Here is a 21,595-nt window from a genome sequence, read left to right as displayed (position 1 = left end):
AAGGATTTTGACATATTTCACATTTTGTGAAAATGAAGAGGTAAATTTTAGATTTCCATAAGAGCTATCTAAATTTTAGTTGACCTTGTATAGCCTGATATTTAATTACAGTAACCATTGTATGTTAAACCAAATTGAAATTGGACCCGAAAAGTTATACAGGGTGAGACAAAATTAATATGGAACATTAGTCACTTTTAAAAGCGAGTTGCTCCTTTATTTTAAATGGAACACCCAGTATATTTTTCCGGTGTTCAATGGGGAATTTATATATCTTCAAAATATTATTAAGGTTACTTACCCCTCGGACAAAGAGTTTCCCAGATATTTAAATTTTTATGATTTTGCTTCAGTATATCTTTATTATTTGAAAAAATCTAGGTGGCTCTGTGATATACCTTTTGTTAATTTAACATAAATTAAACATTGTAGAGTAAAATACTCAAGGGTAATAAAAAGATACACGTTTAAAACATATTTTAATTTACAGAATTAAAACTAGATATAAACCTATAATTATGGGAGAAAAATTAGCTACATGAAATCAAATACACAAAATGCTTTCTTTCCGAATTCGAAAATCAATTAATATATAGGGTGTTCCATTACAAAAAACGCAACTTTGATATGTAACTCTTTTGAGGGCACCCTGTAGAACTCTCTATATTTTTAAAAAGTGCTCTGAATTAACCTACATATGCTCACAAAATTTAATTTCAATACAAACGGTCGTTCTCCTTGGAGCCTCCGTGGCACATGAGAGGCGCCACCCTGTATATTATATTAATTTTATTATTTCTTTTTTATTTAGTCAGAAGATTAAAAATGTACGCAATTTCATTCACTGTGATTCCCTTGACAATGTTTAAAATTTTTCGATGAAATATGACAAAAAACAATAAAAAAAAACTTGATTTTCATAATACAAAGACGTTCCTCGTATGCTCTAAGCCCACTCACTAAAATTTGGTATGTGTCCAATGCCCAGGACCAGAGATATAGTAGTACTTAGGAATTCTACCAGCAATTGTTGTAAGGGTAACTTGTTTATATGTTTTATTAGTTATTTCTCATCTGATATGTACAGGGTGATCAAACTTGGTGCCGAGAAAATTGATGAATGAAAATGGAAAATTGATTGATGGGATTCAAAATGGACCGGTTAAGGTATATTTTTAATAGCCATTGTTAATGTTCTTTTAAATGACCACTGTGATATCGTGTATTTTATCTATTCATCAACTTGACTTTGTAGTTGCAAAATCCGCATACATGGAAAAAACATTTTATATAAAACGTATAAAAAATTAGTATTATTCTTCCATTGCTATCGATCAATATTGCATTTTTACTTTCCATTTTCTTAGTATAAGCTCAAGGAGTTCTGTACATCTTTATTTTGATTGCCATATAATCGAACAAACTAGACGTCAAAATGACATATCAGTTCGAGTTTAATATGTTTATCTCTGAAGATTTTGACAATGACAGTGACATCTGTTCAAGAGATATAGGCGGTAAAATTCGAAATGAAATGTCATTTCTTTAACTACTGTTAGTCCCCCATTTATTAGTCATTTTTATTGGTTAAAATTTATATTATATGTTTCTGATTTTATTGTATTTTTTCACATTATTTTAGTTACATTTATTATTGTAATATTAAGGTATTTTTGAGTAACATAAGCTACTGTCATACTATTGATATAAGGTTAGCATATAAATTTATTTTATTTTTCTTTGAAAAATATAATAAATACGTGCCTTATTACTATATATCAAAGTATTCAGTCAATATTAATGTTTCTAAGAATTAGGAATATAATCTTGGATTAACTCAAAATATTTGATATTTTTTATTAGTAATTGTAATTAAATAAAATACTGATTAAGTTATCCTGTGATATTTACATTTAATTCTGTCTTTTTATTTTAGTCATATATCATATTCATGATGATTTTATATTAAAAAAATATGTTTATATGTATTATTATTTCACGTAATAATATAAGAAAATTATTATACGTTATAGGTATATTTTTATAGACTAGGTAAATAATAAGATAGATATTACCACAAGTATTTTACTTAAGATTGCTTTTACGTACATTCAATATTGAGAGAATGCGAAATAATTATAGAATTTAAAATTAAACAAATTGTTTTATTTTTCCTAGTAGATATAAAAACTGTATAAAGAAAAAAACTAGCATTGAACTACTTTTAATAGAAGAAAAATGAAAATAAGAAAGAAAAGACTATACAAGGTGAGTCAAAATAGAGTAAGTGTAAATAATAAATATTTTTAGAGGTGGTATATTTCGACTTTCGACCCTATCTATTTTTTGGTTAAAATATGTATTGGAAATATATGGCAACATATGAGTAGACGTTCTCAAAATTAAAGCGAAAAATATATTTTTTAAAATTTAAAAGTCAAATAACTGGGTATTTTGTACTTTACATAATATACCGGGTGCGTCTCAAAAGTGGCTCACCCCTAAAACTTTTATTTTATTAGATAATAAAACGAGATTTGGTATGTTAGTATACGACATAAATTAGGATTGATCGACGTATTCAAATTATTTTTGGCCACTTCCTGTTTCACCGGAAATGACTACAACTTTTGATTTTTAATTGGCACCCTCGGTATATTTTTACTTTCTATAGAAAATGACACTCTGAGTAGAATGACATATCATATGTCAACTTGCCATTTTCGCATATGGTTTATTTGAAATTGTAACATGTGGTTCATAACGACAATTTGACTCGAAATATCAAGTGTGTGGTACCAAATTATTCGCAAAAAAATGCTTTTTCCAAATATGGAAAAGTTGTAGTAATTTCCGGTGAAACAGGAAGTGACCAAAAACAATTGAATACGTCAATCAAGCCTAATTTATGTCATATACTAACATACCAAATCTCGATTTTTTATCTGAAAAAAATAAAAAAGTTATAGGGGTGAGCCACTTTTGAGACGCACCCGGTATATAAAAAATGTAGTAAAGAAAAAATATGTTTCTCTCATCGAGATCTACCAGCCCTGAAAGTATTTGTACTTATTAAAGCTCTCTGTATTATGTTTAAATTTATTTCAAAGCCTTAATTTGGTACATTTTGAGAACCACTGGATCTTTTCTGGGTTTTCTTTCTTGTAAATTTAATCTACTCCCTATGTTGCCATATTATCAAGAAATTATGGACTTCAAAAGAAAATGCCAAATTTTCAATTTTTCTTCGCGAGAAAAAAACTCATAATCGTGTTTCTATTGGCGAAATATACTACCTCTAGAAATATTTGCACTTATTTTAGACTCACCCTGTATAACATAAAACTAAAAAATAATAAAAATTTTAATTTTAATTAATATACAAGAAAATAGTGAAAATAATGAATAATAATAATGCATAGGTACAATAATTATGTACTTAAATTTTTATACTTAATCATAATAGTTCGGTTACATAGAATAAAACAAGTCTATATTGTCATTTGGCGAAACAACGGCTGAGTTACCGTTGCTCCCTGGAAAATAAAATTTTTTGTTTGTTTCGTTCCATTTTAATGATTATTTATTTAATGATATACCCAAATTTATTTTTAATAAAATTATGTATAATGTTACGTTTTGGAGCCTCAATAATCTGGAATGTTGTATTTTACTTGAAAAAAAAACATATTTTTTATGCAAAATGCCGATAGATAGCAACAAAACAATTTTTTGTCCTAAAAAATAATCAGAATATCAAGATAGTCCTGTTAAAACTATCGACAATAGTTCTGTTGTTCGGCACAATTTTTGACTGATTTAAAAATTTTAAAACGATCTACAAGAATCAATCAAGTGTCTGTGTCAACACGTGTCAACTGAAATATTTCGTAGTCTGTGAATTAAGAGTAAGTTATTTTTAACATTGCCGACAATTAAGGGAATCAGCAACAGTGGCGGACTAAGCCTGTCGGGGGCCCGGGGCGGCGAAGCTAAATGTGGCCCCCGGTCTGTTTAGATAATGATATACTTCTAATGCACATTTTGTAAAAATTGAATGACGTATGTATAATGGTTAACAAAATTCAAGTATTTATACAGGGTGTCCCAGGCTGAGCCTGCGTTAGAAGTTTCTAGAGAACTACAATATCTAGATATGAGATTTTGTGCATATCATTGTTTCACAATGAGATCTATCGATTAAAAGTATTTTCAATATGGCGGCACTTTCGGAAGTACCGGAAGTTGACAGCAACTTTCTTATTTTAAATGGGTGACCCCATTTTTTATTACATACTTAAGTTCTCTGTAAAATTTTATGAATTTTGATATTAAACACTCTATACCTAACGTTAACCGTTTTTGAGAAAACAAAAATATTTATAGTTTTTGGAGGAAAAAAACTGCCTGTCAAAAATATATATATATAGCTTAAACGTCAAATTTAGTGATTGCCACAGCCACTGTACCATAAAAAGAAGACATGTAGCTAGCTATGTCAAAAATTAAATTGTCCGAATGTCATATAATAATGGCCGCAGCTGTCATGGAATTGAACGATTAAAAAATTATCACAAATCATTTTTTTTTCAAATGGAAATCCACTTTTTTTATTTCACTCGTGAAAAGGCGTTTTTAAAATTTGTTACTTTTTGACTATACATGTTCCTGTACCTAAAATCAATCTTTTTTTGAGTTACTTAAGATTTAGCTTTAAAACGTATATGTTTCTTGATTTTCCAGAAGCCTATGACAGTATATTATCGATCATCATTTCCAAGCTAACTTTGCACTGTTTTTTTTTCGATCTTACGGTATATTATTAAAATATCAACTATTAGATATCACTAAAGAACGAAAATACGAGATATATTATTTATATAAATACACTTTTTAAACTTTTAAGCAGCTGTATACTTATAATATAGGAAATTGAAATAATTTATTTTCTGACCGATGGAAATAAATTGTCCGACTGTTTGACACTTAATGTCAAAGGAAGCTAGATAAAATCAAGAAAAATATATACGTTTTCAAACTAAATCTTAAATATCTTAAAAACGATTTATTTTAGGTATAGGAATATGTCTAGTTAAAACGTAACGAATTGGAAAACCTTTTCACTAGTGAAATAAAAAAAGTGGGTTTCCATTTGAAAAAAAATTATTTATGATAATTTTTTAATCGCTCAATTCCATGACAACTACCGCCATTATTATATGACATTTGAACAATTTAATTTTTGAAATAGATAGCCACATGTCTTTTCTTTATGTCACAGGGGCTGTGATAATCACTAAATTTGACTTTTAGGCTGTACAAATTTTTTTGACAGGTAGTTTTTTTCGTCCAAAAATTAAATATTTTTTTCTTAAACATGCTTACAGGGAAATACCGCGATTTTGTAAGTCCTCCAAGATCCGAGGGGCCCCTTCGCTGTCTCACGCCCGTGGCCCCCGTTATACTAAAGGAAAATGAAGCTAGAATACAAGTTATGCTGTGCATTGGTTGTAATTTAAAATGTTTATTCAGTAAAAATAAATAATGAAACCATTGAAAAATAACTTAAAAGCTAAAATAAATAAATTCAGTCTCAAAATATATAAAAAATAATAATTATTCGATATTTTAAACAAAGAAAATTACTCTTTGATTTAATTTCCTAAATAGAAAATGCCATTCACAATTATTGGGGCCTGATAATTGATAATTAAGTAAATATCTGCTTCCATTTATACTGTTTTTGTAAAAAATTACTTATTAAGATTCGGAGGCCCCCTAAAAGACGGGGTCCGGGGCGGACCGCCCCTTTCGCCCCCCCTTAGTCCGCCACTGATAATATTAATATAAGTTTTTATTTTTAAAAAACAACTTTTGAAACCTCCCCCACCGATGAATGCAAAAAATAACATTGAAAACTTTTAGAACATTTTTAGAATGCAAAAAGTGACATTTAGAACTTCAAATTTTTAAATCGAATTTTAGAGTAGAAAATTATGGAATTTTAACATTGTTTCTTCATAATGGTGTTTAATAATTTCAAACATGTCGAGATATGACAAAAGAGACTTATTAAAAAGCAAAAAATATATATTTTAAAAATCTCGTAATAAGAAAAAACAACTTTTGAAACACCCCATAGATGAATGCAAAAAGTGCCATTAAAAACTTCAAATTTTTAAATCGACCGATTTGTTTACATGGCGAGATATAATATAAGAGAATGTTTAAGGAACAAAAAATATTTTAAAAATCTCGTGACTAGAAAAACAACTTTTGAAACACCCCATAGATGAGTGCAAAAAGTGACATTGAAAACTTCAAATAGCTCTTGTTTGGAGTTTGGATCGAGATATCCGTGGAAGCGGTGAATAATGAATATAATTATTATTTCATAAACTCATGTATAATAATCAAATTATAGACGAGTCGTGGATAAAAAATATAACTAAACAATACTAAATATTATTTTGCAAAAAATTAATTTGCCCCCAAACCACGAGTATACAGGGTGCTACAAATTCGAGGTACGAGCATTGCTGAGTTTTTTGGAAAAAACGGATTTTTTTGAAAATCAATTTTATTGAAAATCAAATTTTCCATAAATCTTAATATAAATATCTAATACCTAATTGTTCTTAAAACAAGATTTGTCCTTGTAACTACAAAAAATTAATATCAAGAGGGAACTATGTTACAATCTTCTTGTACTAGAAAAAGACAAATGTTATGTGCAAAGAAACTACACAAAGTGTAATTTTTGTAGTAAAGCTGGTTATTCTCTAAACATTGGGTAAAATGTTCTGGAAATTTAAAACATTCTGTACATTTATTCATTCTAGCATTCGTTTTTTGGTTTCGATTGAAAATCTTATTTTTTTAAGTTAATTTGTTTTTTGATAAAGGTGCTATAATATTTTCTTTATTTATTAACTTATACAGGGTGCTACAAATTCGAGGTACGAGCATTGGTATCTCGGAAACCTTAAGAGATACGAAGATGATTGAATTGGGGCAAAGTTGCGCTTTAGGATGTTCACCAAGATACCATCAAAAAAGTTTTAAAAATTTCAAGGATTGCTGAGTTTTTTGGAAAAAACGATTTTTTTTGAAAATCAATTTTATTTTTTCCTGGCGTTATTTTTTACAAAATCAAAAAATTAATTACACATTCTCATGGCTACTTTATTAGGGTTATCTGATAGTATTTTTAGATTTTCAAATTAGCTGATAGTTTGTGAAATACAATTTGCCAACTTAATTTTTTTAAATACGGTCATGCATTTTTTATTTGAAGTTTTGAAAGAACTCGATCTCCCGAGTACAATGATATGCCACACTTGATACTTTTTTTTTTGTTTTAGGTACCTTAACAATAACAAAACTATTTAATTATTATTTAAAATAATTTCAAGTCCCACTCTCTGGTTTTTTAAATTATTTAATCTGATTATATTCATCGCAACAATATGGATTAGCGCTAATTAACATTGAATCGAGAGCCAATTGAAAGATTCAAACAAATAATACCCAGGTCAGCAATTTAAAAATATTATTTATTTTTTTTATTGTGATTTTTATTGTAGTTATTATAAATAAATCAACTTCTACAAACTAGTTTTTCTAAAACCAGTAGTGCCCTACAGGTTCGAAAGGGTTACCACCATGCACAAATTAATGTATTTTTCGTTCAATCTTATTTATAGCTCTCTGAACATATCTTCTTCTTATACTTCCGAATGCATTCTGTACTCTTTATTGTAATGTTGAAATGTATTCTCACTTTTAAAAATGACGTCAAGTAATGCCCAATAATTTTATTATCTTTTTTATTATTTAATTGCATTTGATTATCCGTATTCAATGTTTTACTCCACGTCATTGTTAAGTTTGAAAGCTTACCAATATTGTAACGATGAATAGATTAAATATTTAAAAAAAAAACAGAGCCGGATTTAACATTAGTTTAATTAAATTGTGTTCAAATGTTCGAAACAAAAAAAAATTAAGTGTGGCATATCATTGTACTCAGGAGACCGAGTTCTTTCGAAATCTGAAATAAAAAAATGCAGGTCCGTATTTAAAAAAATTAAGTTGTCCTCTGTATCTCACAAATTATCAGCTAATTTGAAAATCTAGAAATATTATCAGATAGCCCTAATAAAGTAGCCATGAGAATATGCAATTAGTATTTTGATTTTCTAAAAAGTAACGCCAGGAAAAAATAAAATTGATTTTCAAAAAAAAATCGTTTTTTCCAAAAAACTCAGCAATCCTTGAAATTTTTAAAACTTTTTTGATGGTATCTTGGTGAACATCCTAAAGCGCAACTTTGCCCCAATTCAATCATCTTCGTATCTCTTAAGGTTTCCGAGATACCAATGCTCGTACCTCGAATTTGTAGCACCCTGTATAAGTTAATAAATAAAGAAAATATTATAGCACCTTTATCAAAAACAAATTAACTTAAAAAAATAAGATTTTCAATCGAAACCAAAAACGAATGCTAGAATGAATAAATGTACAGAATGTTTTAAATTTCCAGAACATTTTACCCAATGTTTAGAGAATAACCAGCTTTACTACAAAAATTACACTTTGTGTAGTTTCTTTGCACATAACATTTGTCTTTTTCTAGTACAAGAAGATTGTAACATAGTTCCCTCTTGATATTAATTTTTTGTAGTTACAAGGACAAATCTTGTTTTAAGAACAATTAGGTATTAGATATTTATATTAAGATTTATGGAAAATTTGCGATCCTGAATGCTGATTACAGGCAACCCATTAACAAATTTTGCGATATCGTCTGTTGTTTATAAGAGATGTTAAGGCAGTTAAATTTTGGAATCATGTATGCTATTTACTAGACGGATTTGCGATATCGTATGTTGTTTACAAAATGCGCTCCGGGCCCCCGACAGGCTTAGTCGGCCACTGAGCCTGTATTTAGCAACATTTACATGTTACATATGACAGATCATATTTCAATACGATTGGAGTTGGATTGGAGTGACGGAACGATGTACGACGCGACGCACGGACACAGATTCGTAAGAACTTGAAACTTGTCAAACTCTTGTCCAATAAATATATATGTTACAGACCACACAAAAGTGTCCTATAACTTTTTTTATTTTTTTAGATAAAAAAACAAGATTCGGTATGTTAGCATATGACATAAATTAGAATTGATTGACGTATCCAATTGTTTTCGGTCATTTCCTGCTTCACCGGAAATGACTACAGCTTTTGATTTTTTAATGACACCCTCGGTATTTTGTTACTTTATTCGATAGAAAATGACACTCTGATTAAAATGACATACTCTATGTCAACTTTTGACATTTTCATATACGGTTTATTTGAAATTCCAACATGCGATTCATAACGACAATGTGACTCGAAATACAAAGTGTGTGGTACCCATAGACTTAAAATAAAATATAGACTACACTATTTACATCTCAACGCGGACAAACAACCTTTTTTGTACACATGTTTACTTCTGGGTACAGTCGACCGAGCCTTCCTCATCCAGCCTATGTTGTCACGTCTTTAATATTATCAATATTTTTTTTCTTGTTATACACATATATTGAGATATTAATACTACAGTTTAATAAAGTAGGTTTTAATATTCCAGAGATGTATTAAATAGTCCTTATACTACTAAATTATAAGTCGGATACTGTTTAAAAAGGATAAGTTCTTTACAATATGACAACACCGATTAGAGGCGAGGGAGCCTATTCATTCATTTATTACCTTGTAGTACGTGTCGCACGTGTGCGGTAAAGCTTTGTTGCCGCTATCTCCCCGGCTGTATTAACGCATTTTCTTAGCTTGTAGTGCTTAAGTGTTTATTTTATTGACTTTTTCTGTTCAAGAACTATAAAATATGGTTCGCCAGTGCCAAATTTGCAAGAAATTTGACTTAAATAATCCATTTAAGTCTTGAAACGACTTTTGACCGGTAGGCAACTCTCAATTTACCCATTGGGAGTCAGTGGCGTTGTTGTAGAAAGGCGCTTATTTAGATAATATTTTAGTAAAATGTAAAATCTGAATTTTTTCTCTTACATTACATTATTTACTTACTTACATTGTAACAAAATCATAATTATAACCCTGTTAATAATTAATAATGTTTTTATTAAAAATATATTCCGGTTTATTCTAAAATTATCTTCAGAATCTAAAATAACATACAAGAATTTTAAAATGATATTACATTATGAAACAATATTTTTTAATATACCGGGTCGTCTCAAAAGTGGCTCAACCCTATAACTTTTTTTATTTTTTCAGATAAAAAAAACAGATTTGTATGTTAGTAGGTATATGACATAAATTAGGATTTATTGACGTATTCAATTGTTTTTGGCCTCTTCCAGTTTCACCGAAATGATTACATCTTTTGATTTTTAAAGGCACCCTCGGTATATTGCTACTTTATTCGATAAAAAATGACACTCTGAATAGAATGACATATCATATGTCAACTTTTGACATTGTCGCTTAAAAACATATCCTATTTTAAATTTCAATCCAGTTTTTTTCAATCCACTAAGTTTTAATCAAGGAGCCTTGGAAAAATAGTTTTGATCGTCTAATAGGTTTCGTGTCTTGTCTAGGCCGGTTAAAAGATGTACAAATCATATTTTTAATTAATAACAAGGGTGACTCATTAGCATATTTGGAAAAAGCATTTTTTTATGAATATATTGATACCACACACTTGGTATTTCGAGTCAAATTGTCGTTATGAACCGCGTGTTACAATTACAATTAAACCATATGCGAAAATGTCAAAAGTTGACATATGATATGTCATTCTATTCAGAGTGTCATTTTCTATCGAATAAAGTAGAAATATACCGAGGGTGCCGTTTAAAAATTAAAAGTTATAGTCATTTCCGGTGACACAGGAAGTGACCAAAAACAATTGAATGCGTCAATCAATCCTAATTTATTTCATATACTAACATACTAAATCTTGTTTTTTTATTTGAAAATATAAAAAAATTATGGGGATGAGCCACTTTTGAGCCGCACCCGGTATAATAAAGACAGTACCGAGTTAAATAAATGTAGTTTTTATTTTATCCACTTCCTATCACCTTCCTTGCTTTAATGGAACAGATTTATGTTTTCTCTAATTTACATAATAAGACATCACTTAACTAGAAAAAAAATTACAACAATCATTTTTTTTTCTCTCCCTGTCGCCGATTCTATTATATCTGTGGAATAGATCCGGTTTTGATTAATATTAGGGGTTGTAAATGTTTGACTAAAATTAATAATTTATTATTAATTTCAAAAATTACGTAATTTCGATTATAAAATTTCTTCTATAACGTGTATTTTATTATGTTTATCCTTTTCGGACTCTAAGACGTTTTTTCTAAACTTTTATGTAAAAAACCTGTCCTAAATCTTAATAAAATATAAAAACGTTTAAATACGATATATTTTTAATTTACTTATAGCTTCATTAAAATAAAAAAATTACCCGGCTATGATACGGAGAGTTCAGGTGTACTTGAGAAACGAAAGACAGTGTTGTGTTTCTCGGCAGAGTCGTCAGGGAACGACCGTTACGACAGAGACAACCTATCTATCGCTCGTGTCGCACTCGTTATAACCTAAAACAATAACACAACAATAACAAGACAGTGTTTGACCGCAAGTTCCAGCTATTTATGAATGGGATGCTCAGTCTATATTTTATTTTAAGTCTATGGTGGTACCAAATTATTCGTAAAAAAATGCTTTTTCCAAATATGTTAATGAGCCACCCTCGTTCCATTGAAAGATTAAAAAATTAAATTATTTATTCCATTGAAAGATTAAAACTAGATTGAAATTTAACAATTTAAAATTTTTTACAATTTTGTTCTAAGCGAAAATATCAAAAGTTGACATATCATTCAGACATAGTAACAGATTTAGTAATTAGAAAGCTCTCAAAGCTAAATAAAAATCTTTTTTATTTATCAACGCACCAAGTTTGAATCACCCTGTAAATACAAATATTTAAATTTAATTTTTCCCTGGTTCATTTTAGATGGCTGATGATAGAGATGTGAATGGACACGACGATTCTACTCTAGAAGATCCTCCTACTGACTCATGTTGGAACTTATTTGGATGCTGTATGCGCAGTAAATATGCCAGCGTCTGCGTCGAAAATGGATATGGAAGAACGCTGGAAAAATTCGAATTTAATACAAACAAATTTAGGAAAATACGCTTCATTATGCCCGTCCAAACACTAATGGAGGGAGATTACAAACGGCTCGTCTTCAATCCGGACTACGAAAATTTATGGAATCCGTCATACAAGGAAATAATTCAGCCAAGAATATCGGAACAGCCTGATACGCCGAGTGCATCAGATTCAGGTTATAAGGGCACGTATCGTTGTCAGCCATCCACGTCAGGCACGCAGCAGTATTCATCGCACGCATCATCGTCAGGCACGCAGCAGTATTCATCGCAAGCATCATCGTCAGGCACGCAGCTGTATTCATCGTATGCGTCATCGTCAGGCACGCAGCAGTATTCAACGCACGCGTTATCGTCAGGCACGCAGCAGTATCCAGCGCATGCATCATCGTCAGGCACACAGCAGTATTCAACGCACGCACCATCGTCAGGCACGCAGCAGTATTCAACGCACGCATCATCGTCAGGCACGCAGCTGTATTCAACGCACGCGTTATCGTCAGGCACGCAGCAGGATTCAACGCACGCACCATCGTCAGGCACGCAGTTAAGGTACGTGTGTCATCTTCAGGTACTCAGCAATCGTTAACGCACGAGTTACCGCACTGAAAAGATTCATTTGTGAATTTAATCACAGTATTGATGGTTATTTATTGCCACAGATTATTGTAGTAAATTTAAGATCGGGGAAGTTAGCAACACATTGAAAGCAGGAATTATAAAATACGATCCTGCTTGGGCTGCTACAATCCTGCTTTATCCTGCTTCAAATCCCAATCCAGCCACACCTGCCAAATTTGAGCTATAGTTACTTTTATTTTGGTTGCTAATTTCCCATTTGCAACACATAAGAAGCAGGATCTATGAAATTTCTACTAAACACAAAAACTATAAATCATGAAAGATGACCATCACGTGACAATTTTACTATTTATCAAAAACAATCGATACCGCCAATTCAAAAAAAAACAATCCAAAAGCCGCGGGAAATACATACATACTAGTGTTGCACAAGACAAGAATTCTTGTCTTGAAAATCAATTTCTTGTCTTGTCTTGAAATTCAAGACAAGAAATTTTCAAAGTCTTGTCTTGCAGATTTCTTGAATGGCAAAGTCTTGTCTTGTCTTGCAAGACTTTTGAAATTTCTTGCCTTGAAAAATTTTACATTCTAACAAAAAGGTAATAATATTTCTAGAGTTTTATTTCATAGAAAGCGTTGTATACAAAATGTAATACGGAAAAATGACGATGCTAATTTTGGCAAAAAAATCTTAACGGACCGCAAACAAACTACGTCAACTCGCTCGTTTGACGAAACAGGAGCCATTACCAAATAAAAGCTGAATAAGAATAAGCAACGTTAAGTTCGATTTATGGGTTTTGGGTTATTATTTCGGACCTAACCTTGTGCGTTAACTAAAATAATACCAATTACCAATATACGGTTTGTTGCCTCGACTTTATTTCATTTCATTATCAACTCTAAAACACTGGCTATGATAGAAAAAAATGAACACTGGTCAATATTAATGCCGGGTTTATACAACATTTGCATAAGTAGTAATCATAATCACAGTCTTAATCATCGTCATAATCACAACGCAATTTTAATGTGCGTTTATAGAACATTTTCATAATCATAATTTTTATATAAGTAACATAAGTAAAGGCTAAGTTCATGGTAGATGTCAACAGGTTTATAAGAAGTGGATAGTTTAACTTTTATGATTATGACTATGATTGTGATTACGACTATGTAAATGTTGTATAAACCTGGCATAACTTGCGCAAAGACCTAATTATTACTTAAAAAAATGTATCATTTTTAACTTTCAAGAAATCTTGAATTCAAGAAATCTTGCAAGACTCTTGAAATTTCTTGCATATTAAAGTCTTGTCTTGTCTTGAAATTCAAGACAAGAAATTTTGAAAGTCTTGTCTTGTATTTCTTGCAAGAGTCTTTCTCTGGAACACTTATAATTTTAATAATAATCTGTTGTTTGTTCGGTTTGAAAATTTTTATTATACTAGGTGATCTATAAGAGCAAATATTTTCAGGGCTGGTAGATCTCAATAAAATAAACATAATATATTGTCTTTATCGAGTTTCAAAAAAGTCCAATCGAGTTATTAAAGTATGGAACTTTAAAAAAAATAGATTTTTTTTTTAATTTGAGCCACCTCATTTTTTCGGTATTTGCATCTCTTTTAGTGCTTAATATCAGAGATTAAGAAACTATACCTTGGGAAAATTTGCGCTGAACAGGAAGTTCTAAAAAGTTTTCTAAAATATACAGGAAAATTTAAAAGAAAATGATCAATTTTTAACATCTTTTTTTGCAAAAAAAAACCATAGACGTGTTCCTATCCTGGGGTCGAAATATACCACCCCTGAAAATTACCACCCCTATTTGCACTTATTTAACACTCACCCTGTATAGTTTTACCCAATATTCTTTTGAAAGCCCCAATATTCTTTTGAAACAAAAATATACAGGAAAATTTAAAAGAAAATGATCGATTTTTAACATCTTTTTTTGCAAAAAAAACTCATAGACGTGTTTCTATCCTGAGGTCGAAATATACCACCCCTAAAAATTAGCACCCCTATTTGCACTTATTTAACACTCACCCTGTATAGTTTTACCCAATATTCTTTTATTAATAACTAATAAATATGAGTGACTGGTAGCAAAAAAAAAGAATGAATAGCATTAGGTAAATTTAAATAATAATAATAATAATAATAATAATAAAGAACTTTATTAACAAGAAAAATACATACATATTCCCTTATTAAGAGGCGAAGTCTGGCTCTATGAGCCACTCATACTTAACCTACTGACTAACTAACTAAACTAACATTTAGATCGAGACTAATAGTCTCGATCTAAATGTATACTAAGAATACGGTAGCGTAGATTGACAACTGGGGGCCTCGGTGCAATATTTTTCGAGCTCCCCTTTGTAAGAAGGTAGACGAATTTGACGCGAACTCTGCGGTTGGCGAAGAAAACATATCTATGTTTGGCTTGAATTGGGGACGGACTAAAAGCCAACTCTGAGAACTAAAAGCCAAGTCTAAAATGTTGTTGTGAATTTGCTAAAAATGACTCAGACAGCAGAGAAGAGTTAAATAAGGTTTAAACTAGATTAGAGATAATAACATATTAATATGTCTCGAAAATCCAAATATTCTTATTATGGACTGTTACATAACATTACATCAGAACACATTTATATCCACTGCCTAGGTATTGCCTAGGTTTTATCGTTTGAGTCATGGCATTATCATACAAGATGCCAAATGTACAAAAGTATAGAGGAAAAGTTTCGTGATATATCGTTATAATAACCTAAAAAATGCTGCAGTTTTAATGGTGACCGCGGTTCATTCAGTTAAAAACACGTGTACAGGGTAGGTCAAATTCGACGCTTTTAGATGGAAACACCCTTTTCTATAGAAGATAGACGAAAACTAATATCGGTGTCTGGAGGTCAATTTTCATCAAAAACATGATGGTGAAAACCGTACATCAATATCTGTTACCGTTTCGGAGTTACGGGGTAAGTAAAATGTGCATTTTTAACAAATCGCTGTTACTTATTTGCAATGGAAAATTTTGTATTTCTATGAAAACATTTAGTAGAATTTAATGGTTTAAGTATATTTTTTTAAAAATTAATAATTTAAGAGTTATCAACAGAATAATTGATTTTTTATTTGGGACACCCTCTATATTTTTAATCAACTGAAAAGAATTTAAAATTACCTTTCCAAAAATATAGCACACTTGATATTTTGTTATAATCCCCTTCGAAATACAGAATTTTTAAAAGTTTGCCACTTTTAACTAGTAGGCTTTGGACCCCTTATTGTTGGATATGCTCTTAATGGAACCCGAAAACATATTTTTCCAGCAAGACGACGGACGTACCGCCTCTGAACGCTGAAGTTATCAGCAAATTTTTGTAGCCAATTACAAGAATAATTGAATAGCTAACCAAGATCCCAGCCGTTGGCCGTCGAGGCCGCCTGGCTTAGTGCCCATGGATCTAATCCTATGGATATATTTGCGGAAGAATAAAGGTTCCTTATTCTTCCATATAATCTAAATAAGAATTAGAAATACTTAGCAGTTATGAGAGGGTATCTTTCACCCCCACTGAGTTAATGAATTCCGCGAGAAATGTTCAAAAACTGCCCCGTCTGTCCATAACAGAAGACGGTCGATATGTCGAACACCTGTAGCAAAATCTCATGTCTTTTAGAATTTAGAATTAGAATGAGTGGGAGGGGGGTTAATCACTTCGACCTTACAGATCCATTGTGTCCCCCTTTCTTGAATCATAACTCATCATACAGTCCCAGGGCTTTGACAAAAGCCAGTATCTGGGACGGTTTATAGAGGGTAGTTCTCCATCTCCAATATCAGTCGTACCAAAATTCATGGCACGAATGGTTGTCGTCTCGGCACTCAGTGATGAGGTGTACTGGTGTTTCACCATCTTCCCCACAGAATCTGCATTCGCCGTTTCTTCTTAGTTTCAATCTACTGGGGTGTTCATTGAGGAGACAGTGTCCTGTTAAAAACCCCGTGACAATCCGAAGATTGTTCTTACTCAGACCCAGGAAGATCTGTGATTTTTCTTGATCATAAGCCCTCAGAAACTTCTTATGTCTTAGTTTGCTATTTATTTTTATTGTTATTAGATATAGTTTAAATGTTGTTGATGTTGGTTAAATATATTTGAAATTGTTATAAAATTCTGCATCTCTCATAGCAAATATTATTTTCGTTTTAATTGATGCTCACAGCCAGATTTTTTTTGCATTACAGCCGGTGCCGTTCAAAGCCTACTTATTTAAAGCGGGCGAATTTTTATATGCTCTATATCTCGAAGAGGAATCGAGCAAAATATCAAGTGTGTTATATTTTTAGAAAGGTAATTTTAAATTCTTTTCAATAAATTAAAAATATACAGGGTTTCTGATGTAAAAAATCAAATTTTCTGTTGATAACTCTTATATTATTAATTTAAAAAAAAATATACTTAAACCATTAAATTCTACGTAAAAAGGTGCTTTGGAAATGTTTTCATAAAAATACGAAATTTTCCATAGCAAAAAAGTTACAGCGATTTGTTAAAAATGCATATTTTTGAAAAACACCCCGTAACTCCGAAACGTTAACAGATATCGATATGCGGTTTTCACCATCATGTTTTTGACAAAAATTGAGCTACAGACACCGATATTATTTTTTGTCTATCTCCTATAGAAAAGGGTGTTTCCATTTAAAAGCGCCGAATTTGACCCACCCTGTATACGAGGTGGCTGCTGCTGAAGCAGAAAAGAGAGAATTTCTTTCTACAATGTGTAAGAAAGTATGTACCCGAAAAGCTAAAAGTAATGTATTTCACAGAGGATTGGGTCAGCTGAACTGAATCAGGAAGTTTCTCAAATTTTTTTCTCCTTTTCTTAAAGTTTCTCAAAATCGTGACTCAGAATCGTAGCCTATTCAAGATCAAATTACCTTTATCGATAATGGAAATAGCCCAGTAGAACCCTGTAAAAGTGAGCCATTTTGTAGTAGAAATTCAGATGTCCGACGCAATATTGGTCTTTACGAAAATTTTGATCAATACAATTTATTTTTTTTTAAACCGGAGGCAAAAGAGCTTTTTCGCACGAGCGAAAAACACCCTTACTTATATACAGGTTGTCCCAGAAATAAGTGCAAGTATATTAAGGAGTGGTAGATCTCGATAAAAGAAACATATTTTCTTTTCATCGTTTTTCAAATAAGTCCAAAATAACACCGTTATTTTACTTTGAAAATTTAAAAAAAAAAAAATTTTTTGCTCAAATTTTGAGAACCACCGGATCTTTTCTGGATTTTCTTTCTTGTAAATTTAATCTACTACCTATGTTGCATTATTATCAAGAAATTATGTTTTTAACTAAAAACTAAAAAAAATTCCGAAACATTTTTCAAAAAATTCCGAATTTTCAAAAGTTTTTTTGCGAAAAAAAAATCTCATAGGCGTATTTCTGCGGTTCAACTATATTGCCAGTTAAAATACTTGCACTTATTTCTGGGACACCTTGTATTAATAAATAAAATATGTTTCTTCGTTATGGTCATTTTCCACTTCCCCATCCACCCCTGGACGTCACCAATCAGACTTAAACTTGCTGTATCTTAAAAACAGCAAGTGTTGCTGGGATGAAATTTAGAGCAGGATGCAACAGGAGTATATAGAAGAGCAAGCAGGAACCAGTTTTGGCGATCCTGCTTCTCATGTGTTGCCAAGTGGGAAGTTAGCAACCAGTATAACGATAAATCATGAAACCTATAGCTCAAAATTAGTAGGTGTGGCTGGGTTGGGATATGAAGCAGGATAAAGCAGGATCGTATTTTATAATTCCTGCTTTCAATGAGTAGATAACTTCCCCGATCTGTAAATTTACCATCCGTCCTTTAGTTTTACAACTCGTTTGTAAAATACCTGTATGGCTAATTATTTGTGGCATGTATGTAAATCTATACTAATATATAAAATCCTTAAGTGACTGACATACGGATTAATCACGATCCTGCTCAAACCACTCAACGTAAGAAGCTCAATTTTGGCATACAGGTTGATTCTAGGGTGTAGAGGTTCGATAAGAAGGGATTTTTCGAAATTCCAGTTCCAAGAGGGTGAAACCACCTCTGAAATATTAGAATATTTTTTTATTTAAAAAACGGTCAAGTTTCCGAAAAAACGCTTAAAGACGTATACTATATTTTGTTTTTTTACATATTTTAAGATTTTTTAAAAATGTATACAGTTAGTTATATAATAATATCGCCATATTGTTTTTTCTCATGCTGACATAAATGTGAGAAAATTTTATCCAGTTTGTATGTTAATGGAAATTCTTGCTTTGCTTTATCATCACCATTACAAATGATTAATTCGACGCGAACAAAGTCGCTGGTACACACGCTAGTTATTGATAAAAAATAAATATATTGAGTAGAGAGTTATTTGACTGAAATGATAAATTTCGGAACTTTTTATTTTTTTTAATCATAAATTTTTCTTCGAAAAAATTATGATAAAAGTTTCTGTTGAACTTTTGGCACAAAAACATTTAAAATTTATGATTTCAGTCTAATTAACTATTTAGTCAACATGTTTAATTTATATCATTGATGTCAGGTATTGAGAAGTTCGATTCCAATCTCGAGAACCATTACTCGTAGTGATTTCTACCAAGAGACTTTTTTTACGTAAAAAAACGTCACAAACGTATATTTTTTTACTGAGTAGTTTTATACAGGTACGGACGAAAAGTTATTACTCTTCAAACTAGTCAAAAAACATGTCGGTGGCGCTCTCTAGAGTTAGGAGTCATATTGACATCAAAATCAAATTTCTCGTGTTAAAAAACTCCCAGATATCAGTTTTCATCCAAATATTGACGTTACTTCAGAAATTATTTAGAAAAACTCGAAATAAAAATGAAATTTCTACACCCTGTATCCGAAACTATATAGGCATTTTAGGATATACATGTATACGAACTTTTTTACTCATTTTTATCTGCAGAATATGCTGCCGAACGTTCCGGAATACAGTTTGGACCACCCTGTATACTTATCAATATTTTTTTTGTAAAATTACTTATATTTTTTTCAGTGTGCCAAGCAAGCAGCAGTTGTCAACGGACGCGTCATCGTCAACCACGCAGACATCACCCCAGGGTTCAACCTTGGCAACGCAGACAAGACATGACTATGATCCGCCTTTGCTCTGGCCAGACGAAAGTTCATTAGCGAGTCGCTTAAGGACCACAAAAAGCGATAAACTGTGAAGCAATCAGCAATCTCTGAGTATAAGAATGAGAGAATTTGGGTTAGGCAGGATTCTTTTTTGTACGTTACATGCATCATTTTCAACGAAAACAATATTCTTGTTCTAAATTGACGTTACTTGATACAACATAATTTATTTTAAATGAATTTACAGTGTAATTGCTCAGTATTAGGCATAAATATACGGGAAGGGGCAGGGGGTTAAAAAATGCGCAAAGCTTTAATGGGTGATTCTTTGGAAAAAATTAAGTTTAGTTTGTAATGTATGTAATAATTAGTAAGATATTTTGTTTCAAAGATGGCGGAAACAAAACGTTTTTATTTTTTTATCTTAAATAATCGATATAAAAATGAAACTTCAACACCCTGTATCTCCGAATCTAAGCATTTTAGAACATACATTCATACGAACTTTTTTACTTATTTTTATCTGCAAAATATGCTGCCGATGTTTCCGGCATACAGTTCGGACCACCCTGTATATTTGTATGTTATTTATGGAAAAATTAAAACAACTTTGGGTGCGCGTCATCAATGACACCAAGCGCATTTATATGCAAATTGCTGGTGGCCACCTTGTGACGTGCACCCAAAGTTGTTTTAATTTTCCCATAAGTATTTTTCTTTTCAAACGCTCGAGAAAGGGGGCGCTACTATCAAGTTTCTACCTCGGTTTAAAAAAAAATATAAATCAGGGGCTGGGGGTTGACCTTGTAATTTTTACAAGGAATCCCCTTTAAAGTTTTTTGCATTTCGTTTTGGACCCCTTGTAGCAATATTATGGGTAAACATATATTATTAATTATTTCTTGTCTTATAATATATACTATTCAAAACTGTAATTCAAAGTTGAAATGACTGGTCAAGGTATATTTTTTTATGATCTTAATAACTTTTATGTATTTTTTTAAAGATGTCGATATATGCAGATAGAATTATTTTGATATCGACATATTCAAAACATTAAAAAAAGTCAAAAAAAAACTATACATTAACCAGTCCCTTTCAGAATACAATTATAGTCAAAGGAACATAAAAAACCTTATCATCGTTACATGGCTAATTTTTTGTGTGAAGTATACTATTGTGTAGCCATTATGAAATAGTCATGCCTGCCAGCGCGATCCCGGGGCTTAAAGCGGGGGCGGCCAATCGAAAGGGTGAAATTTTGACGCTAAAAATATTATAAGATACATGAATTATAATTGCAAAAATAGCTTTTATTTATTATTAAGAAACGTGGAAAATTGTTGGCAGACATTTTTCTAGTCGCTAAAATGCCGACAGACAACGCGAAAGAGGCATGAAATTTTAAAAATTATTAAAAAATGAAATTTGAAGAATGAAAAAATTTATGGCATATTTGCATGCCGATTGGTGAAATGTCATATTTGTTTATTTTAAAAGCCGTATGCGAAAGGGTAGACAAAAATCGTGGCTCAATCAGCTGCAGACAGTTATCAAAAGCGCGATATTACTCTAGAGCTTTAT

General features: G+C 31.2%; 1 protein-coding gene across 2 annotated transcripts; it reads left to right on the top strand.

Moving 5' to 3' along the window:
* The first annotated feature begins 3,749 nt into the window (after positions 1-3,749).
* Positions 3,750-21,223, top strand: LOC115881166 (uncharacterized protein YMR317W-like). 2 transcript variants are annotated; one of them, XM_030898548.1, is made up of 4 exons: positions 3,750-3,908; positions 12,074-12,629; positions 12,738-12,786; positions 19,929-21,223. In XM_030898548.1, the coding sequence occupies exons 2-4, from the start codon at positions 12,074-12,076 to the stop codon at positions 20,101-20,103; spliced, it is 780 nt and encodes a 259-aa protein (XP_030754408.1). In that variant the 5' UTR covers positions 3,750-3,908; the 3' UTR covers positions 20,104-21,223. The 2 variants fall into 2 exon arrangements, with proteins under 2 accessions (XP_030754408.1, XP_030754407.1); XM_030898547.1 differs by having other exon boundaries at positions 12,074-12,786; positions 19,929-21,222.
* Positions 21,224-21,595: the final 372 nt, after the last annotated feature.

This window comes from Sitophilus oryzae, unplaced genomic scaffold, assembly GCF_002938485.1.
Source record: "Sitophilus oryzae breed Bouriz unplaced genomic scaffold, Soryzae_2.0 scaffold_169_pilon_pilon, whole genome shotgun sequence".
Lineage (NCBI taxonomy): Eukaryota > Metazoa > Arthropoda > Insecta > Coleoptera > Curculionidae > Sitophilus > Sitophilus oryzae.
This window is presented reverse-complemented; position numbering and strand designations above follow the sequence as displayed.

Excerpts from the sequence above, each read along its gene's own strand:
- LOC115881166 (XM_030898547.1), top strand. The coding sequence starts at position 12,074 with ATGGCTGATGATAGAGATGTGAATGGACACGACGATTCTACTCTAGAA. Across the intron at positions 12,787-19,928 it reads TCGTCAGGCACGCAGTTAAG|TGTGCCAAGCAAGCAGCAGT; the intron begins GTACGTGTGTCA and ends TATTTTTTTCAG.